The 26,897-nt window shown below is 39.5% G+C and overlaps 1 protein-coding gene across 1 annotated transcript in view; it reads left to right on the forward strand.

The window, feature by feature from the left end:
* Positions 1 to 1,457: 1,457 nt before the first annotated feature.
* The window catches only part of LOC133124141 (fibroblast growth factor 14), a 150,941-nt gene continuing 125,501 nt past the window's right edge, over positions 1,458 to 26,897 (forward strand). The window contains exon 1 of the mRNA XM_061235081.1: positions 1,458 to 1,665. Coding sequence (XP_061091065.1) covers positions 1,458 to 1,665 — 208 coding nt within the window. The remainder of the gene's footprint in view (positions 1,666 to 26,897) is intronic.

Raw genomic sequence — 26,897 nt, forward strand, 5'->3', positions numbered from 1 at the left:
ACAGAACAGTATCCATCTGCTAAATGGTAATAATATAAATATATCCTCAATATATCCTGCAACCCCCCCATCTCATACCCCTTTTAAAATTAAACTTGGCCAACCGTTTTGCGTTCTACGCGATCTCCAAACGTTTTACGTTCCTGCCGTGATATAACTGCTGACAGGACAAAATAAACTGTTGTGACTATATTACGTATGTTGTCTCGATTTGTAGACTATTATCCCAAGGAATTGTTGCGCTTGCTTTTTCAATGGAGGTATGTATCCTCTGTGTATTTTGTACAGCAAGGCTACATTGCGTGCAAGGATGATTTGTTTCTCTGGTGAGGACTAAAAATGCCTGTGGTTAGCCTATCACAAGTGAGTTGTAGGATGGTATAACAAATGGCTATATTGCAGAAAATACCGAGCGAAACAATCAAAAAACTTGTTGATTTTAGAGATATAATGCAGAGGGTACATCACCCCCTATTCTTTACTAGACTTGTTCGGTACAATTGCCTCAGTTTGACACTGGTAATTCGCTCACCATAGCTCCAAGCTCTGCACTCTTTTGGAAATAGGAAAGCTGGCAGGTATCTACACGTACAGTAGCTGAACCGCAGTCTTAATTTTAATTCAGAGAACGTTTCGCACGGAGGCTAGGGCCTGAAACGTGCGCCGAAAGCTCCACCTCATTCATTCACCAGCTTAAAGACAATATTTCCTCTCGTCCGAAAAAACCGAAAACGTCTCATTCGTGACGGTGCTCATAACCACGTGTTCACGTAATGGAAAGCCAATCTTTCAACTCAACCCCTCCTCCTCTAGTCTATTTTCTATCGCACAGAGAACGAAGGCGAAAAGAAACACATGCAAATATTTTTCTGGACGCGCCATACTCACGGAAGATACAGAAATGTCAGTGATATATTCGTAAAACAATAAGGAAAGGAAAGAAAGAATCTAGAACATCATCGCGTCAGGATACACATGCACATTCTTAAGAGGGAATAACATCCTGGCTTATCCCACAGATCTTTTGTAAACGATGAAGGAAGCAGCTGTTGGAAATTGATCTCAGCAATGTACAGGATTAATTGAACTGACTTGATTTGGCTATATGTTTTGTTGGGGTGCCAGTTGCAGTCTTTACATAGGATGCATCCTCGCTCGGCTTTCGATGCTGTACAGATCCACCCATCTTCAGAGTGATGAACTAAAAAGGCAATGGTTTTATCTCCGGATATCATCCCTGTTTTGCAGTTTTCCCATTAGTTCTGTTTGTTTACCTGCTTCACCTCTCCTCTTGTGCGACACATGCAATTTATAGAGTATATATTTTTTATTACCGACAACCTGGGGTGGCATCATAATTTTAAGTGGCCGGAAATATATTACCATTCAGAGGTCTAACAAAACATTTAACCACGTGAACGAAAACGCAGAAGACTGGGAAATTACATATTTAATCTATGGTACAATTGGCAGCCCTGTCCTGGAGAACTGATTCAATTGTATTATTATGCAACCGCAAGGATCTCTTCTTTATCTGGGTGTCTAAGCTGCTGGATTGTTCTTTGCCCAAATCAATGTGGTTTCTTTGGAACATTTTCAGCAAAGGAACGCATATGCTGCAGTGTCTTTGTGGCAAGAGTCTTAAGAAAAACAAGAGCCCAAGTGGTAAGGCATAGTGCGTTGCTTCTTTCCACTGATTGCACTGTTTTACACTGTTTATGGTGATGGTGATGATCGTGTTTGTGCAGCAAGTAGGCTACATGCTGGGGAAACGGGGAATAAGTTATCCCGCGGTGCAGCTGCTTGTGAGCCAGACAGGACTCAAACGTTTAACGCCAGAACAGAAAGCCCCGAAACATAAGCATGTTGATAGTGCAGCCTTGAACTTTTTAAATATGTTTCAGTTGTATGGTAGTATGACACTTTTTAATATAATGGCGACATCTGTATGATACTGGTGGTCCATGTGCCTTGTATTTTAATGCGGTTCTCCTTATACAGGGTTGATTTCTGGGTTGCTGCAGCAGCATTTTTTGCCCTGCAACACTTCCCCGTTTGTGTTTCAGGAGAGCTGACTAGCTGACAACCCGAATAGCTGTCTATTAAGCACCGTTAGTTTATTTTTTCCCACAATTACATGAATTGCAAATACATCAAGAGGAGGCATCGGGGAAATCTCGCTTGATACATGTCCTCTCCTCTGCACATACATTTCTACAGACTCGTCTTTAGTCTAGGCAATATGTAAATATCGACGAGTACGCTTTCTAGATCCGCAGTTCGTTGAATTCGTAGAGATGATTGATGGTCTAGCAACCTCAATGTCTGTCCCCTTTAGTTACGTCTGAATTTCAAAGCCATAGATGGGATGCGTAAAAGTGAATATTTCTTAGCCATTCTGTTATAATGCCTTTTTTCCCCCGAAATTTCAATTTATTTTCCTCAAACAGGTTGTTGTGATGAATACGTGAACACATTTGTTGCGAAAGTGCTGTACAGCTTACCATGTTTAAGATATGGTTTGGTGTCTTAAGTTGATGTGTCTGACAGTCATGTGGTAAAAAAGCTCAGCTTCTGTCTCCGACGTTGGCACTGCAGTGTAGTAGATCATAGCCCCGTTGCCTCACCAGCAACGGGAGGGATGATTTAAACAGTTTAATTTGCCGTCCACAGTATTTTACATCTTCAGTATCAGAATTAAGCAAACGACTTTCTGTAAAATGTCGCATTTGGATGAAGCGATAGGGGCAATTGTTGTAGTGCAGACGTATCCGTGTGGAAGCCCCTATTATAGTAGGACCTCCCCTAGAAGAAATGTGCTGCAGCAAAACAGCTAACTTCCAGAAGTAACACTCGAGGGACGATTAAACCAATGCTGTGCATGATAAAATACCGTTTCAAAAACACAGCCTTGGCTGCAGTGTTCATTGCTACAGCTACTACGTCTGCATTGTACGTAGGTATCCAAAGTGGTGCAGGTTACACTTATCACATTATTCAAAATGTAATACTCACTGCGGTTTGGGGTATTTGCGCTATGGATGCGGAAACCTATCTGGCAGCTGGATGTGAAATTGGCAAAACGACACTCTTTATGACAAAACACTCTTTCACAGTTCGGCGTGAATGATTTATAGTTAACGTATTGTATATTAATTGCCTAAACATAGAGTAAAGGGTATTTTTAGGGCAGTAAAGCTTCAGCGTCGAAAGGTGTTGCTGCTTAAAGCGAGGTCATCTGGTCCACCAGATGGCGGTTTCAGATGGCCTTGTAGACTAATGTTTGCATGTCTGGGCCACGATCTTGACAGGGCCACAGCACCTCATTGAGATTGCTCGCGTTAGCAGCGAGCTGAGAGGTAAATTAAGGTTTACTTTCCATTGGAAGTGGAAAAAGCAGGTTGTTTGCAGGGCAGCACATCAAGTGAGTCCATCGCACCAACAGTGAAATCTTTACATTTCTTTGGGACTTCAAAGAGGGATCCATATTCAAATTCAAAGTACTTCCGTGTGCATAACTTAAAATAATTTCTTTGAAGTAAAACTTCCAGTTGTCTTAATGGCGCAATACCACAGAAAATAGCCAAACCAATATACTTTATGTTCTAACCAGAATCAATTAAACAAACTTCCATAATCCTTAAACATAGATCATTTAATGAAGGTTTGAAGCCTACTGTTTTCATATTCTGCAGTCACTGTCATTTCTGGTTTGTGCCGATGTCATTACCTAAAGGAGCAGGTGCCATAGGCATAAACCAAAGGAGTAGGTCTGAAAGTGTCCGTACAGTAGTCCATCACGGCTACTCTCTAGGATTGTGCTAAGTTGCTTCATTATATTCTCATTAAATATGTCTGCATGATCCCTGGTGCAGCTTGCATGTCTTCTCCCATGTGTGCATGATTTTATTTTCAAATTATTTTTTTCACCACATGGAAAAAAATATATGCAAAATGCATTTTGCAATATATGCTAGATATAAGAAACTGGCACTAAAATATTAAAAATGGGTACTTTTCATCTATTTTTAAAAACATGAAAAATACTTGAGGAAGGATCAGCTAATACATTTTTTTCAGTGTGGGTTTGTTTGAAATTGTTAATGTTGTTTTGGCTACTTCAGATTAAAAGCAATTAATATGGTGTATCAGTAATTGAGGAAGCAAATAAGGAGAAAAACACACACCCAATAAACAATAAGTCAGGTTTGATGCATCTATTTTTCATTATGATCATCATTTCTAAATATTCACTTAAGTAAGAATGAAAAGACTTGCTTTACTTGCATTCACAAATACAGAGGCAGCTCTCGCTTGCATGTGTGCAAATGTAGCCTCTTAGAGCAAATGTAGTGGGAAACAATATCCGCTACGCATTTGCATAGTCAATTTACTGTAGGTGGTGTGCGTGTGTGTGCGCTTGTGCGTGTGTGTGTGATGTGTAGGTCTGGCTGTTGTGGGCTATTCAGGCCTTCTGCTTTATAGTTTGTTATATTTTTTATCAACTTGAGGTGGTTTAGAATTTACATTGCTGATTGCCATGCTCTTGGTAATTGATTGCTGGCCATATTATTAATTCAGGATCAAAATTCAGAATCTCCCAGTATGGAAATATGACAGAAACTCTTTTCTACATATACTACATTTATTTGAATGATAATGGATGATTACAAATGTAAATTAATTGTCATTTCTGTGAGTACTGAATAACATGACATTGTGTGATGTGATATTGTCCTTATGAGTTAATGCAATGGAATGGAATATGATATGGAAATTATGAAGAAGTGGATGGATCCAGTATTCAGCCATTCTTTCAAACATGGTTTCCCCCTCATCATGTATAAAATATTGTTATGTTAATCATTAGGACCAAAGGACCAAAATAGGATATCAAAGTTAATCACTAACCCACACAAGTCAATAGACCCCTAAATCCTAAGCATTCAATATAGTTGGGAGTGGCACAATTCTGTGGAATAATATGATTTCAGTTACAGCAGAAGTGTTGTCTGGCTACTTGGGGACCAATTAATGCAAGTTCTGTATAGTTATGCAATCCTAGCATTAGGCATATTCTCAAGGTGTAGGCTACTACTACGACTTGGGAGCTAAGCGTTACAAGCTCGGAGCTTTCCAGATGTAGCAACCATTAATAAAATGGTAGCTGGCAAGAAGCCATCCATAAGCTTCAAGCAGACAATGATCCAAAGCATACCTTGAAATCAACCATGAAGTACCTCCAGGAAAGATGGAGGAAGGTTTTGGAATGGCCACCACAGTCCCAGACTTGAATATTATAGAAAATCTGTGGAGAGATCTCAAACATGCCATACATGCAAGGAGGCCGAATAATATGCAAAAGTGAGGATTGAAAGACTCTTAGCTGGCAAGGAAGCACTAACAAGCTGTTATTGTTGCAAATGGAGGAGTTACAAAGTAGTAACTGACAGGGTTCCCAAACTTTTGCATAGGGCCTTTTTTTTTTACTGTAAAAAATGTATATAAAAAGTAATCTTGCATTACAATTTGAATAAATGTGTTATGTTGTACAATTTAGAGGTCAGGTTTGCTTCTGTTCACTTAGATATTAATTGTAAAAGGCTTTTTGACCAGGGGTGCCCAAATCTTTGCACACCACGGTAGTACATGCCTTCTGCACAGTTGATATAACAAATCTCTAGATGAAGAGTTCCAGTGACATACTTTCAGTACTGGCAACATACTGTATGTTTGAACCAAAGAATGAAGTGGCTAATCAGAGCTTTATATCTATCTTCAAATATTGGCAACATAATTATTGGGCAGAGCCTTAGACTATTGCAAGTTATTGTCTGTGAATTGTGACAACACACCAACATCTCTTTTTACCAATACCCTTGTCACTGTGAACAGTGCATGAATTCTTAACTGAAGCATTTACACAGTTAAAAAAACAAACACGTGGAGCCCCTCTAGCCTGTAGCTAGCTGATTTCAAAGTCTGTAGGATCTAAGATTATGATCTTTTAGTTCTGCCTTTAGTGCATGCAGTTAATGTCGTTGCTATACAGACTGCCCCGTCTCCAGGACATTGGTTGATGTGGTACATAGAATGAGTTGATTGCAAAAGTCAACAACCTGTACACCAGCTCCATTATGTCAACAAGAGGCGGATGGAAGGTTGCCACGGTGCTGTTGCTTATGCAAATGACCGGTGCAGAGCACTAGACCTGGTAATGCTCTGCAGGTGAAATATGCAGCAAGCAAAGGGATCTGCCTACCACCGGACAGATGAGCCATTGGACAATGCAGATTTAGGAAGACTTGTCTGAACTTGCTGTGTGATGGAAATCATTTTGGAAGTGTGAATCGGAGTGAAAGGAATGGGACTTTTTTGTTAGAAAAAAGAAACAAACAGGTACTTGCTTCACAATCCACACTACACATTTCCTTATCTATCCTTAGCCTGGGGTAGCTGGTTACATGGATCTAGTGGATCCATTATTATATAGTCCATATACTGTATATTATCCAGGATATATGGTCAATGGTTATTGAGAAAAAAGAGAAGGAAAATGGCACTGGAACCTTTTGTTTACATCAAATTGTGACAAAATTAATCTATAGGCCTACTTTGCCAATGGCTGGTGAAATTACTCTTGTGATAACAAACAGCATAGCAGGCTGCCTTGCCAAGTATGTTAATGGAAGCAATTGCAGATACATTATCAATATTAAAATAGCTATTCTCTCTAGTATTTTTCCTGTTTTCTTCTGTGCTTGCCAGGTGGCCAGCAGGCTGCCATAGGGCCTACCAGGGCCTACTGCATGTATGCCTACCCACCACTAACTAACCAAATTTACAGAAGGAAAATAAGCTAAAACAAGATTAATTTGATTTCAATAAATAGGTAGAAATTCATCACGGCAGGTGAGGGTAAAATAAGTCAAAATCCCAGGCAGGGGGACTGAAAAAATACCGGACCAACTTTTTATAGGGCAGTGCATTTTCAGAGCGAGAGAGAGAGCGGGGGCAGGGCAGAGGGACTGTATAATGTCCGTAAACAACCTGTGAAAAGGAGCGATTAACCAAACTACTATAGATAAAAACCAACCGAACATATATACTTGGACAATAACTCACGACAGGCAGTGGTAAATAGAAATTTTATCATAGCTAAGGGGCGCTGTTCAGCCCAACGTGCTGCGCCATAGCTGTGATAAAATGTCTATATACCACATCCTGGAGTCAGTTATTGCTTTTATAAAACAGTTACCATATATGGCAATATAGATATTATAGACACAATCCAATTAAAAACGTTTTCTATGAACAATGTCATTATGATAAAGTTTTTCAAGAAAATTGTTCCTGCTGCTGGCAGATAGTGCCGGGCTGTTGCTATGCAACGTTAGTAATGTTGTTCTGCCAAACTCGCTAGTTTTGTAAGCTACCTTGAGTGAGCAAACAAGAGTTTATGCCTTTTTATGTTTATTTGTATGTTCCCATTGTGCAAGCACTGAAAAACTGTCCAACATCAGTGGGATCACGTTGCGTAGGTCTACTTATCTTATTATTTGGAGAAGCGCTGCTCTGCTTTCTTCGGTCTACAAGTTTTGGTCACCCTGGAGCTCTCGCATTTCTGCCTGCTTATGGACACAAATCTGTCTCGCAAATAAAGACCCGCATCAGATAGTTTCTGAATCAGGTGGAAGTGTGTGACTCTGTGTGCCTGCTAGCTTGCAAATCAGTTTTTAATTTTGACTTGAATGGCTGCTTAACCGTGGAATGATACTTGAAATAGAACTGTAAACAAGCATTACAACTCTTAGATTTATCCTACCTGGTTTATCAAAGTGTTGTTGTGTACAAAATGAGTGTATTATTTGTGTAAACTGCTTGGTTTATTTGACTGGGTCTGGTTTATTTAATTGGGTCTCATATTTGATGAGCTTGACCTCCCAAAATGGCAATTATTTCCTATCAAATGTAGGTTTTATTACAGTAGTGTGAAGTATGAGTGGTCCTATCATAGAGATGCCTGGCTTGAAGCTGTGCACAGGAATGTATTTTATTGTGATCTCATTTAGAGTATCAGCCTACTAGTTTGTGTATGCTGGGCCTCACTCATTAATATTTCCTTGTAATTGTACATGGTGATTATACAAATACAGGAACTTTTATGTTTTTGTCCCTATATGTATAGTTCCAGAATAAAAGTGTATTTTTTCCTCTTTTTTATGTTAACATTAAAATCATGTTAGACTTTTTTGAACAGCTTTCTCAGTCCTTTTTAGATTCATTTTACCCCCTAATCTCAGCTCTCTTAAGAGAAAAACATGAATAATTAAAGAATTAAAGAATACAAGTAATGAAATTTACTAGAAAATGTAATATAATATAATAATATAATGTAATTTTTTATACCTGTCCCATTCCAGCGGCGTCATTCCCATCCCATCACAACAGCATCAAAATAAAATCTTTAAGTTACTTGGCTACCATAGAAACATACACTTACAGTAAAACACATGTCTGGGGAGGATAAAGATTGTGATATAAAGATTCCTGAAGTGATTTAATTAAATCGTGAATACATTTTTAAAAGTTACTTTAATTTTGTATATTTACAAACATATCAGTGTTAGGAACAAGTCACAAGTATATTGAATGTTACAACAAAATTTTGCCTTTGCATACTAAATACCTTGCCATTATTGGCCATGTACTTTTATCATTCCCACAACAGTCATTCTCAACACAGATCTTACTGTGGTGGTAATGGCAGGATGTGGTGGAAATGACTAGATCTATTGTCTCACCAGTTTTACTCTGGCTACGGCCTCAAAACTGTTAATTCCAAATTGCTGGGCATCAACATCATTACTTGCATGGAAAAAAAAATTTCAACAGACCGTTTAAATCCAAAAAGTCAATAATCATGCTGTGGTATGATGTGGCCATGCTGTGCTTATTATTAACCTATATTTATTCAGGTAAATCGCAATGAGATAGAAATCTAAGAAATAAGATAAACCACAGCCTAGCACATTACTCATTGAAAATTTTGTACGGTCTTAACTTCAGACTCATATCCCTCTGGTATTCTGGAACTCATGGAGTTGTACCTTTTATCCAGATAAGTTAGTACTAGAATATATAACATAATGCCCCATAAATTTAGCTATTTTTAATTTTTATTAATTAATGTTAATTATTAAGACCAGAGCATGAGTTTCATCATACTTGACTCAATCTGTCGATAAAAGTTTAAAGGCTTCCCATGAGCACTTTGACCAAGGTGGCATGTGGCCCAAAGGTAATTTAAGGAGATTTTCTAAATGAGTGTCGGATGAATATTTCATGCAGCAGAGGCAGGAGGTAATTTACCTCAAATGGTTTTTAAATGGCAAACATCAGAGGTTAGAGTTGGATCATCTGGCAGTGGCAACTGCAAAAAATTGCGCAGTATTCAATTATTTCAGTTAGATTTCTATAGATGCAGGAAGTGTGAAATTAGCTATTATGAATGTTACTCTACAGTCAAATGGCTTCCATCTTGTCTTTTTAAAACCATACTAAAAGATCATTGCTGTTTATCTTTTTGTATTCATTGTATCATGATTTATGAAACTCCATGTCTTTACTGTCTGTTGCCTCCATTTTTGGGGTGCAGATACTGTATGTATATGGAAGAGATTCTATGGATTTGGAGTGGGGGAATTGCATGCTGGAGGAAGTGAGGGCTTGTGGTCGTAATGGCAAAAGCAATGAGGCTGTGACTGGCTCTGGTGCTTTGTAGCATACACAACATGATACACAACATATGCTTATTAGTGTTCCTCTGCACCTGAATTGTTGCTGAATATGATTTAACTTCGGAATCGAAGAGTAACCAAGAGCCTGAACAATCCCTCAACCTGTCCTCCAACATTTGTTTCTTCAGTGGTGCATCACCCCAAAATCCTTGGCCCATTTTCAGGTACAGCTGTTCTAATTAGAAATAAAAATGTACAGATTCAAATATAAAGGATACTTCTGAGACACGCTTTAGTCAGTGCTGGGGAAGTTCACGTAACTGCTTTGCTCTGTGTTAGGCAAGATACATGTATGTGGCTTCAAATCCTATTTTCCGTACATTATAAGAATGTTTTAAGTTTGAAAAGATTTAATTAAAAATAAATGCATAAATAAACACCAGGCTAATCAGACACAAACATTTAGAATGGTTCATTTCAAGCCAGGCAATTAATTTTGCTAATATGGTTTCATTATTTTCACTCAAGAGTTTGTTCTGGCTGAGGAGATACGTATACGGCTAGTATAAAATCAGTCAGCTGTTTTGGCTGTTTTGCATGATGGACATGCTCTTTTCTGTGCACTGCACATGACATGCCCTGAAAGTGATGCAGTGAATTAATGGCTCCTCTAAACATAATGCACATTGTACATAATGCACAGACATGGGATATGTACTGTACATGCTGACTATTCAATACCCTATGGTTAGTGTTAAATACTGTAAACTTTGGTCCCTTTTGAACTCATATATAGTGAGTCTGTTAGAGGTAAATTAACACTGATCATGTCTATATCTTAATAACCGAAGTAGAAAGTATATGGCGCTTATCAAACTGGTGGATTTTTTATATTTTATTCACTGTTGTTTCAATAATTCTGTGGCTAAAGTGTGGTTTAAGGTCAAGCCATGAAGATACGGGAAGGTTATTCTCTTTTAACATCAAGCTAAAGTGTAAAGCCAGTGTAATGTTGGGTTCATAGCTGTACCGAAGGAAGTGTAGTGGCTATTCTATGATTTCTGTTTCTTTGTGCAGTTGTTTAGCGGTTAGTTAAAGTGATTAGTGCAGTTTCAGTTTGTATTGTTTTGCTAATTAGCTGGACTGTTTCCACAGCAATAATGCTTTAGTTACCATAGCATTGGTGTTTACTAATCAGTTGACAATGCAGCTTGGAGAAGGCTTGTCAGTCTCAGGATCGCCAGATCCATCCGGGCCGCTGAGGGATGGGGTGTAGGTTGTGTATCCCTAGCTAACACATGGACAATTGGAATAGATAGGGCACAATTGGCTACCAAATTGGGAGAAAATGGGGGGGGGGAGGAGTATCTGTTTATGCTATCAATTAATGTTCTGTTATATCTGTGAAATGGCAAGCGCAGAGCAGCTGAATTATTCATATGATTTTATTAGAAAGCAAGAAAGCGTTTAATGCCATTGTTGGGGCTGTCGATTGAAAGCCTGTGATTTTCAACACACCAACTGCATATTATGCAGGCTGTAATGTGGTATATTCTATTAAAACAGGACCTACATGTCAATGGGCTGTAAGCTTTATAATGATTTATGGTGTGCTATGTCAGCATTAGCAAAATAATCATATCTTTACTGTATGTCTGCAGTTATCCAAAGGGTAGCCGAAGGGTGGCAATGGGTAGACATGCACTTGACATCTCAAGTGTACCAAAACCAAGCCACTGCCTGTAATTTGCTAAGCTTTCCATGTGAATTCCAGGACGAGAGCCACAACATCATATCATTGGTCATATATTAGTTCTGAGTTGGTCCTGGAACTTTGTTGCATTCATGAGAATGATATCCTACTCAAGAATTAAATCGTTAAGGCTGTCAAAACATTGGCAATGCGAAAGGCTCTCTGTGTAGCAGTAAAACAAACTTTTATGACCAGCTGGCAGTTGATGAGTTATTGACTGCGTTCTCCTCCTCTTGTGTGTGTGTTTGTGTGCGCCTGTGTGTTTGTGTGTCTGTATTACCTGTAGTTAGTGTAGTATTAACCACCTACCAAAGTGCAAAAGTGCAAGTTCTTATTTTTCTTCCTGTGTTCAGATAAAAATGATTGCTCTTTTCCATGGTGTATGCTACTGTATTTGCATAGCTATCTACTTTATCTTATATCAGTTTTGATGTAATTATAAAGCTATTATAAGCATGGACATGTGTATTTTATTGTGGCATGAGTAAGAATGACATATTGTGTATATCTCCATATCTTTTAACACTAAAGCCTTTCCACTTCGCCCCCTAGAGGACAATTTACACCTATTCTCATCAATGCACGCACATGGTTGAAGGCTTTTGAGATGGAACAAATATAAGTCAGAGCATGCACATACAGTGTACACAAAAGATACAATTAAATAAAAATATTGAATATCGCCATGTGGGGAGCCTTATATCTTATTTCCAGGCTTTGCAAATAAGAGGCTGATAAGCATCTAATCTGCTGTTTTTGCTAAAGGAGAGTCGTTTTACCAATTTCGCATTGATGTTTTGCGGTTGTGTAATGTTGCAGTTTTTTGTATTCTATAAATTGGAATGCAACAATAATTTGAGACGTCAACTACTCAGCCACAATGGGGTGAAGTGTACAGGGTTAATTTGTACATTTTGAAAGCCCTCCCATGCTGAATGTACAGTTGTTTCCTAACAGCAACATGCACAATATGCTTCATAAAATATGTGAACAGATCATTTTGGATTATGATTGTGCTTGTTATCAGTTATTATTTTTACAGTGATCATTGGTATTTTTACAGTGGTTGAGGAGGCAGGAAAAGCAATGGGTTTTCGTAACACGCCACAGAAATGAGGATACAGTATGCTTCTGCACTGATGTCTCTAGGTAGCATTCAGGTACGGGGTAAAAGCACCTTAACTGGGCCTTCTGTAGGTACTTGACATATCGTTGGAACTAGAGTATTGGGTCACATGATGGGGTGTGAGCTGTAGCCATTTTTAGAACTACAATGGACTGTGTTCTGATTTATTCAAGAGAGAGAGAGAAAGACAAAGAGAATTACAGTAAGGCAACTGTTACAGTAAATGAGATTAAATGCGTGAGAGTAGCTGCCTGGGCAATACTTGTGTACTTAGGTACAATTGAGAAAGCTCAAGTGGGCTCCAGAATTATTGGCACCCATATTACAAATTGAGAAAAAATTGTGCATATAATACACATTCTCCATAGATACCATTTATGTAGGCTCACATTCCTAGTCATTTGTAAATTTTGTACTGGATCAGCCCAGCACGTCTACATTCCCACCAGTTGACTGGATGCAGTGGCAGCAGAAACATATAATAGGATATACAGTATGGTAGGTAGAAGAATCCACTACTGGAAATGATTATTTACAAGTTTTGCTCTGCAGTATCAATATTGTCCCTGATCTGTTGAGAAAATTAAAGTACAGTGGGCTGTTACAGTAAGTGTGATTAAATGAGTGAGAGTAGCTGCCTGGGCAGTACTTGTGTACTTAGGTACAATTGAGAAAGTTACAGTTGGCTCCAGAATTATTGGCACCCTTAATAAAAAAGGATAAAAAAGGCTGCATATAATAAACATTGATAATGATCTATATTTTATTTTCAAACATATGGGAAAACAATATAATTTTATTTAAATATATGTTTCAATGTTTTTATTTAGTAATCTATTTTATCTGAAAACCATAGGTGCCAAAATGATTGGCAACTCTAACAATTATTTTAAATAAAATAAAACAAGAAGTTTAATACATTGGCAATAACTAATAGCAATGACTAAATTTAATGTAGTTAATCTGAGCGTAAAGTAACTATATTGTGTCCATCACTTCCTCTTACACTACAGTACAAAAATGAGGTAACAAGCATGCAAAATCCCTCAAGCAACAGCAAGAACTGTCAATTCAGAAGAGACAGATGGTAACTGATCATCACAAGTCGGGTAATAGGGACAAAGAAATACATAAACAGTTAAACATACCTTTTAGCACTGTAAGGGCAATAATGAAAAGGCATAAAACATATGGAATGGTTGCAGACTTGCCAGGAAGTGCATATGGGCAATTCCACGGTGACTGACGTTACAACTGCTGGACATTTGGGTGGTAAAGCCCAATGCAGATACATGACATATGCTTTTATAACCCTCAGGTGTCAATAACTCTTATGAGTCTCTATTATGTAGCTGTATTGGCCTTTATCCCAGTAGGTGGTAAGGAAGATGGTGAGGGAGGCCATTAGTCACCCAAGGATTACAGTTTAATAATTGGGGTAACCAATTCTTAAAGAAAACATAGAATGGCACCTCCGTGCCCGAAAAATCTTTGGAAGGGTGGCACAAAAACAGCACTTACTGAACAGAATAAACAAAACCAAGCATCTTGATTTTGCCAAACCTCATTGTAATTATCGCAACAAGGGAAAGACCATCTGACAGTTCAAAATGACAGTTTGCAGAAGGGAATAGACACTAATGGGGTTGCTATAGGCTAGCAACTCCTGGTGGCTGCATCCACAGCTACTGTAGCCAGGCGGTTGCACCCATCTTAAGCTACAAAGAGACAAAAAGAGGCAATACTCCTAGGGTCTGCGAGAGTGGGGCTGGAAGATGACTCACATAATATGGCTTTTGAACTTGAACCGGCTTTGACTTTGAGCCGGGGAATGTGTAAAGATGGCTACCTTGGGAAGGGAAGAAGCCACAGGTACGTCATTACAGGTGGAAAAAGGTGACATCTTTGAGTGGTCCGAGGATCAACCAGGGAATTAGAAAGTGCTTGGATGAAAGGGCAGGACCCCGCATTGCTCACTATTTACTGAGAAGAAATTCAAGTCAGTTGGATGAAGTCCAGTGGCAGGTTTTACACCAAAGTTATATCAGTGCCCATGTCACAGAGGAGGCAGGACCTGAATTACAGGTTGGTGGATACCAGGGAGTTAGTGGAGAGCAAATGGTAGGTAACCAGTTAAGAAATACGGTCTGAGTGGCAGAAACCGAAGGTTAGATGGCCTAGGGCTGCTGAAACTAAGAAGTGGAATTGCATTAACAGTGACTGGAGAGGAAGTATTGTCACAAGGTCAATTCCTTTGTTTTTGCTATACACTGAAAACAATTGAGTTTGAGGTCAAAAGATGGACATGAGATGACAGATTCGATTTCAGCTTTTATTTCCTGGTATTTTTATCTAGATTTGTTGAACAACTTATTCAATTACATATCACCTTTTGTATCAGACCATCCAATTTCCAGGTGGGCAAAAGTATTGGAACATGTTACTGACAGGTGTTTCTTGTTGCTCAGATGTGTCCTGTTAGATTGATTGGTTAAACAATAAATAGTTCTGAATGTCTACCCTTTGTTTTAGCCTTGGGTTTTGCCTGTGAAGACTGCATTTGTGTTAGAGAAGTTAAACCAACATGAAGACTAGAGAGCTGTCTTTGGGAGAAAAGCAAGCCATTTTGAAGCTTAGAAAAGAGGGGGAAATTGATCCAAGCCATTGCACAAGCATTGGGGATAGCCTTTACAATAACTTGGCATACTCAGCAACAGACATCAAACATGCCGACCAAGGAAAACAACAGCAGTTGATGACATAAACATTGGGAGAGCTGTGAAGAAAAACCCCAAAACATCAGTCAGTGACATCACAAACAATCTCCACAGGGCAGGGGTTAAGGTATCTCAATCAACAATTTGAAGAAGACTTAGAGAGCAGCATGATAGAGGCTATACCACAAGATGCAAACCACTCATCAGGAGTAAGAATTGGAAGGCAAGATTACAATTTGCAAAGAAGTACAGAGATGAGCCACAAAAGTCCTGGAACAAATTTTTATGGACTGATGAGACCAAGATTAACCCGTACCAAAGCGAAGGGAAGGCCACAGTGTGGAAAAAGAATGGATCTACTCATGATCCAAAACATATACGGTCATCTGTGAAACACGGTGGAGGAAGGAGGAGCTTGAGCATGCATGGCTGCTTCTGGAGTGGGCTCACTAATCTTTATTGACAATGTAACTTGTGATGGTAGTAGCAGGATGAATTCAGAAGTCTACAAAAACATTCTGTCTGCCAACTTATGCAGAAATACATCCAAACTAATCTCATGCAGCAAGATAATGACCCAAAACAACCCCTGCCAACAAATAACTTCATTAGGGAGAACAAGTGGAAGGTTTTAGACTGGCCAAGTCAATCACCAGACCTTAACCCAAATGAGCATGCATTTCACCTCCGGAAGAAGAGATCGACACCCCCAAAACAACAAACAACAACTGAAAGAGGCTGCCGTAAAAGCCTGGAAAAGCATCTCAAAAGAAGAATGCAACAGTTTGGTGATGTTAATTGGTCACAGGCTTGATACAGTGATTACAAGCAAGGGATATGCTACCAAATATTAAGTGCTGTGTACATTCATTTACTTAATACTCTCTGTTCCAATACTTTTGCTGACCTAAGAATTGGGCGGTCAGATACCAAAGGTGCTATGTTCTAAGTTGTTTAACACATCTAGGTGTAAATACCAGGAAATAAAAGCAGAAAATGTTTATCTCAACCCCAAAAATGTTCAGTGTATTACACTAAGGAATTGCCCTTGCTGTTCCAATACTTTTTGAGGGGACTGTATATTAGGCAATATCATTTATAATTATGGGCGGGAGAGATTTGGAGTTTGATGTAAGGAATGAAGGAAAGCAGAGTCCAGTAAAGTCAAGGAGACAGGCAGAAATAGAGGTTTATTCGGGAGAGGAGGCAGCTTAAAAAATGCTGGAAGGAGCATTCCAGGGTATTAATGTGACGCAGGCAGAGATAAAGAGCATGTTAGCTGTGTTGAGGAGGGCAGAGCTCCTTAGGAAAAGGAGGCAGATGAAGAAGGAACCAGGTCAGTGTTTTTAAGGACCCAAAACTTTATTTAGGAAGGCGAAATTGGGTAATTTAATTGTAGAACGGCAGGAGCTGGAGGAGTATGTCCATAGAGTCCAGACAGATAGCGAAAGGGCTAAGCAAATGGTACTTCCAGCAAACATGCATCCAATTGGTGAAAATTTATGTTAGATAGATATTAGCCCCCCTCGGTAGGGAGAGATGCAAGAAATTGTGCGTTGTGCTAGGGCCGCATCTGCTCCTGGACTGAATGGGTTCCATTACCGGGTTTATAAAGGAGCACCTAATGTATAAAGGTATTTATGGAGGTTAATGAATGTAGTGTAAGTTATTCCAAGGAAATAGCAGACAGCAGGAGGTATTTTTATATCCAAGGAGAAGGAGGCATTGGGCAATTTCAACCCACCAATGCCTCCTCAATTTTTAGCATTGTGGCTTGGAGGGTCTGCATATTTAGAGGCAAATAAATGAATTGACATCTGTCCAGAAAGCAGGAATTCCGGGATTTGCAGGGTGCTCTGGCACTAAATTCAAGCAGCCACAAACGAGGGAGGGGATATTCATGTAGTATTTTTTGGCTCGGTCCCACATAATCTTTTGTGGAAGGCATTTTGTTTTGTCAAGATCCCTGATAGTATCATGAGGCTGGTTAGAGCATATTTTAGTGAAAAGCAGTTTTGTTTTAGTACAGGTGGCTATACAATGCCATGGTAGCAGTTGGAGATTGGGATAATGGCAGGGTGTACCATTTCGCCACTAGCTTTCACCATGGAAGTGAAACCCAAGGCAGGCAGCCCAGCATGCTCAGAGGACTTGAACATTGAGACATGGTTAACCAGGTGGAAAATGGGAGGGCTGGGCTAGGAGCAGGTGATGTGGAAATCATGGGCAAAAGCTACGGTTTCAGAGAGGAGGAAGGTAATTAGTAATATAAGGCAGCAAGAAGAGTCAGGTGAGTTAGGTGCATGAAAGCAATTTTGCAAATAAACAGGGACAATGGCTGAGCTGGAAGAGTGCAGAAAGGAGGAAGATCGTCTGGCGTTTCTTGTGGGCAATTTAATCAAGCCTAATTAAGTTTATACTTGGAGCCACCTATGACATCCCTGCAACCTCACAAAACCTGAGGCAATGGGTAGGTGAAGATAGGGGTAAATTCTGTAATGGAATTGCTTTGTTGAAGAATATTTTGTCAGACTGTAAGGTTAGCTGCAGGGTCACTACACCTGCCGTCATAATCAAGTTCTTAAATCAGTTTTTGAAAGCAAATGTGTCATGGTTAATTTACTTCCTGTTCATAGCAGAATCGGCATGGTGGGTTTCATACGAGAGGGACAGAGTAACGGTGTTCAGGCGCAGGTAAATAATATTGGTAGATAGAGTATGGTAAGGGACTGGAAATTACTTCAGGTTCCACAGATTATCGTGTCAAGCTCCCTCAGACCTGATATGGTTTTGTGCTCAGAGAGTAGTGTATTCATTGAGTTAATAGTGCCGTGCAAGGATGGTATTGAGGAAGTGTTTGAGAGGAAGAAGCTAAAGTACTCCGATTTGGTTGCTGAGGCGAGGGAGCGCAGGTGAGCCCTGTAGAAGTAGGCGCTAGAGGGTCTGTGGCCAAGTTAGCAAAATTGAATGTTTTGACCATACACACTATCGAGATGTTTGGCGGCAAAATTGAATGCATACAAATATGGTGGTGGGTCATTGATGTTTTCAAGATGTTTTGCTGTCAATGGTCCAGGGTCACTATTTAAGTTCAATGGCACAATTAATTCAATAAACTACCAGAAAATCTTGGGTGCCTCTGCTTGGAAGCTGAAACATGGCATCTTTGCCAGGGGTGTTTGCATAAAGTATTAAACCAGGAATGCCAATAATTGTGGAACCTGTTTTTTGGGGAAGCACATTTTTATTTGAAAAATGTAAGACTTTGGTTAATTACATTGAATGAATAATAAAGCACACTGATTTATACATATTGGAAAATAAAGCTTATCTATCTTTACAAACTTTTTTGTGGATATTTATCAAGGGTAATATAATCCAATAATTGTGGAGCCCACTGTATACATTACAAATGTGCCTAATAATATTAGTAGCTACTATCGACACTGTTTTTTATGTTTAACATTTTGTCCCATTTTATTTAGATTTTTCAGGCAGGCAAAAGAAAAGACAGATTTTACAATAACACAGCTTTTATCATAAAGTTAAGTGTTCTTTCTGCTTTCTGAAGATCACAGCGCTGTACCGTGCTTTGATGTCTTGAAAGACATTCAGAAGTCATTTGAAGAAACGTGTACTTGAGCATTGGAAGTGAACCTTTACTGTGGTGAAGTATCTCTCTGGCCAATTACTGAGCTGTTTTCCCTCAGGCGCCGAGGGTCTGAGGCAGGTTACACCTCAGCTTGCAGCATCACACTCTGCCGGCAGATATATCTCTCAGCACAGCACCCAAATGTCATAACTCAGCCAGTCTGGCTTTTAACAGGCAGGGCATGAGGCACCATCTCCTAGCTCCTCAGATACGAAGTCACATTTCAGATGAACTAATGAGCATATGTTTGTTTATATTTAGAACAAACTAGCAGGCATACATTTGATACACCTGTGTAATGAACTTGTATGGACATTGTTTGAGATCTCACTCCAGAGGTCAACTAATGATGGGCACGTTCAATATGAAGCCTCCGTTTTAGTGCCGATAGACTTTGTTTAGCAGTGCCATTTTGGCATAGAAATTCTGGTGGGGCACCAATCAGCTTTTCAAGCCTGGCACAGGTTGCTAGTTTGACACAGTGATAAAACCCTTATAATACACTAGCTGCTCACTACAAAAAAGTAGGGGAGGCATATGAAATAAAAACCGTGGTTCACAGTTTGGCTTTATCATTGCCAATTTAGTATTTGATCACACATGAAGGAAGGGGAGCTGGCATAATTATCAGTTCATCAAGTTAGATGGTATAATTACCTGTTTATATTTTGGGGAAACTGATCTGCAACTGCACTATGCAGTAAAATAAACATGGACAATTAAAACAGATGAACGATCATTTCAGTATGCTTTATTACAGTCAAAAAGTAGGCTACCACACAGAGTAAGAACAGCTGATTAATCGTTAAATGGGATATAAAAGCAGCTACAGTGGTGTGAAAAAGTGTTTGCCCTGATTTCTTATTTTTTTTGCATGTTTGTCACACTTAAATGTTTCAGATCATCAAACAAATTTAAATATTATTCAAAGACAACACAAGTAAACACAAAATGCAGTTTTTAAGTGAATTTTTTTATTATTAAGGGAGAAAAAAATGGCCCTGTGTGAAAAAGTGATTGCCCCCCCTGTTAAATCATAACTTAACTGTGGTTTATCAAATTTCTTCAATTTCTTCTTTGGTTTATTCAATTTCTCTAGCCACACCCAGGCCTGATTACTGCCACACCTGTTCTCAATCAAGAAATCACTTAAATAGGACCTGCCTGACAAAGTGAAGTAGACCAAATGATCCTCAAAAGCTAGACATCATGCCGAGATCTAAAGAAATTCAGGAACAAATGAGAAAGAAAGTAATTGAGATCTATCAGTCTGGAAAAGGTTATAAAGCCATTTCTAAAGCTTTGGGACTCCAGCGAACCACAGTGAGAGCCATTATCCACAAATGGCTCTCTTCCCAGGAGTGGCCGGCCGACCAAAATTACCCCAAGAGCGCAGCGACGACTCATCCAAGAGGTCACAAAAGACCCCACAACAACATCCAAAGAACTGCAGGCCTCACTTGCCTCAGTTAAGGTCAGTGTTCTTGACTCCACCATAAGAAAGAGACTTGGCAAAAACGGCCTGCATGGCAGAGTTCCAAGACGAAAACCACTGCTGAGCAAAAAGAACATTAAGGCTCGTCTCAATTTTGCCAGAAAACATCTTGATGATCCCCAAGACTTTTGGGAAAATACTCTGTGGTCTGACGAGTCAAAAGTTGAACTTTTTGGAAGGTGTGTGTCCCATTACATCTGGTGTAAAAGTAACACCGCATTTCAGAAAAAGAACATCATACCAACAGTAAAATATGGTGGTGGTAGTGTGATGGTCTGGGGCTGTTTTGCTGCTTCAGGACCTGGAAGACTTGCTGTGATAAATGGAACCATGAATTCTGCTGTCTACCAAAAAATCCTGAAGGAGAATGTCCGGCCATCTGTTCGTGACCTCAAGCTGAAACGAACTTGGGTTGTGCAGCAGGACAATGATCCAAAACACACCAGCAAGTCCACCTCTGAATGGCTGAAGAAAAAAAAAATCAAGACTTTGGAGTGGCCTAGTCAAAGTCCTGACGTGAATCCTATTGAGATGCTGTGGCATGACCTTAAACAGGCGGTTCATGCTCGAAAACCCTCCAATGTGACTGAATTACAACAATTCTGCAAAGATGAGTGGGCCAAAATTCCTCCACAGCGCTGTAAGAGACTCATTGCAAGTTATCGCAAACGCTTGATTGCAGTTGTTGCTGCTAAGGGTGGCCCAACCAGTTATTAGGTTTAGGGGGCAATCACTTTTTCACACAGGGCCATGTAGGTTTGGATAATAATAAAAACATTTAAATCTTCATTTAAAAACTGCATTTTGTGTTTACTTGTGTTGTCTTTGACTAATATTTAAATTTGTTTGATCTGAAACATTTAAGTGTGACAAACATGCAAAAAAATAAGAAATCAGGAAGGGGGCAAACACTTTTTCACACCACTGTAAATCTCCCTGAAATTATGCATAGGTTATGCATTTTAATTAATTTTACAATAACACAACAAACTACTTAGCATTAATACAACAAGCTACACACAGTGACAACTTTATTAGGTAGACCTGTACACCAGCTTGCTAATGCATATATTTATTCAGCCAATCATGCGGCAGCAACCAAATGCATAAAAGCATGGTCTAGAGGTTCAGATACAGTTTTTTCAACCAAATGTCTGAAGGGGAAAGAGATCTGAGTGACTTTGATCGTGATCGAGAATGATTGTTGGTGCCAGACAGGGTAGTTTGAGTGTCTCAGAAACTGCTGATCTCCTGGGATTGTCACACACAACAGTCTCTAGAGTTTGCAGAGAATGGTGCAAAAAACTAAAAACATCCAGGGAGCAGTTCTGTGGTCAAAAACGCATTGTTAATGAGAGAGGTCAGAGGAGAAGTGCCAGACTGGTCAAAGCTGACAGTAATGCAAATAACCACACATTACAACAGTGGTATGCAGAAGAGCATCTCTGAACAGTCCAGCAAGCATCTTAATTTCTTTGTTTCTTTCAGCTAATTTTATTAATCAAATTTACAAAAGCAGCATATGTCGCTCGTCTAGCTAAAATGTACAAAAGGATTTGACGAAGTGAGTATAGCACATCCCGACAGGAGATCTCTGGAACCATTGGATCGAAATTACACTTTTTAATCCATTCCTGCTTGCGTGATGCTAAGATTGATCACCAGTTTCTCTATAGAGTCAAAGAGGTTTTCAACCTTGTTCTTGGTGATATTTTCATAAGCTGTGATATTCATGAGGGTACAGCTAAGCTACTACAAAAGTGCTACTGGTTATAACACCATTTTTATAATAGGCCGCTACTACAGCTACAACTACTACGAGAATATCTACAGATAGCTAGCCAATTGACACATAGCTATGATTTCTGCACCCTGCACTGTATGTGGATATTATGTGGAGATGGTCGGGCCCCACAGTCCAACAGGGAAAATCCACTATGGCATGCGCAGAAGGGGTTCCCTGTTATACTGCCAGGACTATGGGTTGTTGGGCCAGCCCCACTGACAGATATTTGCTAACACCAAGCACCATACACTACAGCACATATTGCAGAAACAATTTCTATTACTTTGCAAAATAAATGAATAAAATAAAATCCGGCACATCTTTCCTAAGGGTTAGTAATGTAAGTACTATGGGGCTGCCAAAATTATGCTACTTGATGTTGCTCCCTCTTGGTCTCTAAACTGCAGTCATTTGCTTTCATATGTGGAATGTGTCTCCCTGCTTCTTTTCCATTGATTGGTTTGATTTTTGGTAGCCAATGTTTGCTCCAATGCCTGAGTCTGTGGTGGTTCTCTGCCACCATATTTCCTTCTTATAACAATGGGAAAATCTTACCTTAACTTGTTATATGATTTTGTATTGTTTGGATGTTGAGACCAGACGGGCCAAGACCCACTGAATGTCCAAGGTTTATACTATTATGTGTCCATTTCAAAAGCATATTCAAATATGATTTGTTCAAAATGGGATCTAAATGGAAACAAATGGACATGTTTATCAGAGAATAATTCCCTGTAAATGACTGGTGCTCTGCTCTAAAATCAATTTCCAAATAAATAAGGTAATTACTGATAATTCTGAATTGCATTATACAGTAGGCCTGGTGTGTTTTGTGCAAAAATAGGAATATTAAATAAAATGTAATCACATTGATATATTTTGTATTTGATTCCGGGATGAGTAGGGTGGTATCAGAGAGGGAAGCTCCTTATCTGATATTCATGTTATCTTATAAGGTCTTCGGGACCGTCAACAACAGTGGCTCCACATGCAGGCTCACGCAGTTCAAGTTACTTGGAAATTAGTCTAAGAGTTTGTCTCTTTTTTGCCTTTATCAGGTCTGTTTCATATTAAATGCATCAATGTACCAATAATATTATGACTATTATGAATCCTAAGATGTCCCAGGATTGTAGCCGTGTGGTGCTGTGGTTTTAAGTTCTGACACCATCAAAAGATGTTTTGTGACCTGGTTTTCTACAGTGCCATTTCTCTAGGGTAGTGTGATGAGGCTCCACTGTGTGTTACAGTGCATCCGGAAAGTATTAACAGCGCTTCACTTTTCCCACAACACCCCATAATGACATGAAAGAAGTTTTTTTGAAATTCTTGCAAATGTATTAAAAATAAAAAACTAAGAAATCACATGTTCATAAGTATTCACAGCCTTTGCCATGAAGCTCAAAATTGAGCTCAGGTGCATCCTGTTTCCACTGATCAACCTTGAGATGTGTCTATAGCTTAATTGGAGTCCACCTGTGGTAAATTCAGTTGATTGGACATGATTTGGAAAGGCACACACCTGTCTATATAAGGTCCCACAGTTGACAGTGCATGTCGGAGCACAAACCAAGCATGAAGTCAAAGGAATTGTCTGTAGACCGCCGAGACAGGATTGTCTCGAGGCACAAATGCTTTGAAGGTCCCAATGAGCACAGTGGCCTCCATCATCCATAAATGGAAGAAGTTCGGAACCACCAGGACTCTTCCTAGAGCTGGCCGCCCGTCTAAACTGAGCAATGAGGGGAGAAGGGCCTTAGTCAGGGAGGTGACCAAGAACCCGATGGTCACTCTGTCAGAGCTCCAGCGTTCCAGCGTGGAGAGAGGAGAACCTTCCAGAAGGACAACCATCTCTGCAGCAATCCACCAATCAGGCCTCTATGGTAGAGTGGCCAGACGGAAGCCACTCCTTAGTAAAAGGCACATGGCAGCCCGTCTGGAGTTTGCCAAAAGGCACCTGAAGGACTCTCAGACTCTTTGGCGTGAATGCCAGGCGTCATGTTTGAAGGAAACCAGGCACCGCTCATCACCTGGCCAATACCATCCCTACAGTGAAGCATGGTGGTGGCAGCATCATGCTGTGGGGATGTTTTTCAGCGGAACTGGGAGACTAGTCAGGATTGAGGGAAAGATGAATGCAGCAATGTACAGAGACATCCTGGATGAAAACCTGCTCCAGAGCGCTCTTGACCTCAGACTGGGGCGACGGTTCATCTTTCAGCAGGACAACGACCCTAAGCACACAGCCAAGATATCAACGGAGTGGCTTCAGGACAACTCCGTGAATGTCCTTGAGTGGCCCAGCCAGAGCCCAGACTTGAATCCGATCTGAAAATGGCTGTGCACCGACGCTCCCCATCCAATCTGATGGAGCTTGAGAGGTGCTGCAAAGAGGAATGGGCGAAACTGCCCAAAGATAGGTGTGCCAAGCTTGTGCCATCGTATTCAAAAAGGCTTGAGGCTGTAATTGCTGCCAAAGGTGCATCAACAAAATATTGAGCAAAGGCTGTGAATACTTATGTACATGTGATTTCTTAGTTTTTTATTTTTTATAAATTTGCAGAAATTTCAAAACTTATTTTATGTTGTCATTATGGGGTGTTGTGTGTAGAATTTTGCGGAAAAAAATGAATTTATTCCATTTTGGAATAAGGCTGTAACATAACAAAATGTGGGAAAAGTGAAGCGCTGTGAATACTTTCCGGATGCACTGTATGTTTGAATTCCTCTCTGCCCCACCCCACTCCATCTGGAATCAAATATGAAACATAACATATCACTATAATTACATTATGTCATATTTCTCATTTTACATTAAACTCACCAGGCCTGCAGTATAATCCAATTCTAAATTATCGATAATTACTTTATGTGGAAATATGATTAGAGAGCAGAGCAGCAGTCATTTACAGGAGGCAGTCCCTGATAAACATGTCCATTTACTTCCATTTAGGTGCCATTTTTAGAATAAATCATGTTCCAGTATACTTTGCGTTAAAGTGGACATCAAAATAAATAAATATAAAAACATATACATTTATTATTTTACTTGAGGATAGGCCAGAACATTGCTTGACTAAGAGCACCACTATATTTAATCATTCTAATAACTATAATAGTGCTATATTCCCCTCAGTAACATTCCCATTTTGTGAATTTCCAACTATAATAAATTGTTAACGTGAAAGTTTTAAAAGTTTAAACTATAAACGTTGTCTTAAAAAATCAACAGAAGTGCAGTCTGAGATTGCTGGCCATCACTCCATCTATACAAACTCAATTTCTTGGGGTAAATCATCCTTTGTGAATCACAATGACTTTGTATGAGTTTGTATTCTCTTCTTGATTTCCACTGTTTGGCTTCTTTCATTAGAGGTCGTTGGCCATGTCACGTTAAAGCAGAGCACCAGGTATTCAAACTCTGTAAAAACACCTGCAATAGATGCAGTGAAATGTTATGCCGCTTCTGTTCCAGTGCTCAGAAATCATTGATTGAGCTATAGAACGCAGCTAAAACCTTGCTGTTTACCCTCCATCATTGGGTTTAAGACTATCAGTCTCTCAGTAAATATTTATGATACAAGTGTTTTTCTTCTTTTAGAAAAATGGTAGGTGGTCATCTCTATGGGTTGGATAAGTCCATGTTCCATTCTTCTTGCAGAACAGGAAGTGCTACAACCTCATGACATCACTAGCAGGGTTTGGGTCAGTTCAATTTCAATTAATCAGTTTAAATTAAATTAATTACATTTAAATAAAAAAAGAACTCAGCATATTTAACATATTCATTTCCTGAATTGACTAAATGTGAAACAGAATTTACTCTAATCCCTGATGGCTGGTGCAGTGGTGCCTGTCACATTTCTTGTGGCTGAGTGAGAGACCAGCTTTAATTTCACCAGCTTTCATTTTGTTTGTTTGCCAGTGTGCCTTCTGCTCAGGACTGTGGGCTTATGAAGGCCATCTTTCTCATTTTGCTATTGTTCAGTCAGCAATTTATTAGGTAGACATGTACACCAGCTTGTTAATGCAAATAGTTAATCAGCCAATCATGTGGCAGCAATTCAATTCATAAAAGCATGCAGACGTAGTCAAGAGGTTCAGCTGTTTTTCAGACCAAATGTCAGAATGGGGAAGAAATGTGATCAAAGTGACTTTGACTGTGGAATGATTGTTGATGCGGGAAAAAACGATGAGAGAGGCCCGAGGAGAAGGACCAGATTGGTTGAAGCTGTACTGTGCTGGTGGCAGAATGAATGATCATTAAAAAGGCTGAGTCTGCAGATAATACACCAATTGATATGCAGCTATGCTGCAAAGAGCTTACAGATTATAAAGAATTGCTTTATTTCAATAATATGAAAAAGGAGCGCAAGGAATCTTATAAATAATACAAAATGTATGCAACACTTGGAGCATTTTGCAATAAGAGCTGAGGATCAATTGTCTGACCTTGCGCTGAGCTGTGAATTCTGTCTAGTTCTGCTGCATGGAGCATTTTTGGGACAAGGAGAACCTTGTCCCTCCACAGGTCTAAGGCCCACGTCTTCATAGGTACAGCCTCACTGAGCCTTGTGCAGATGCTCTGCATTTTTGCTGCAGTGCAGCAAGACAGAGCTGTAAAGCTA

This window comes from Conger conger, chromosome 3 (assembly GCF_963514075.1).
Source record: "Conger conger chromosome 3, fConCon1.1, whole genome shotgun sequence".
Lineage (NCBI taxonomy): Eukaryota > Metazoa > Chordata > Actinopteri > Anguilliformes > Congridae > Conger > Conger conger.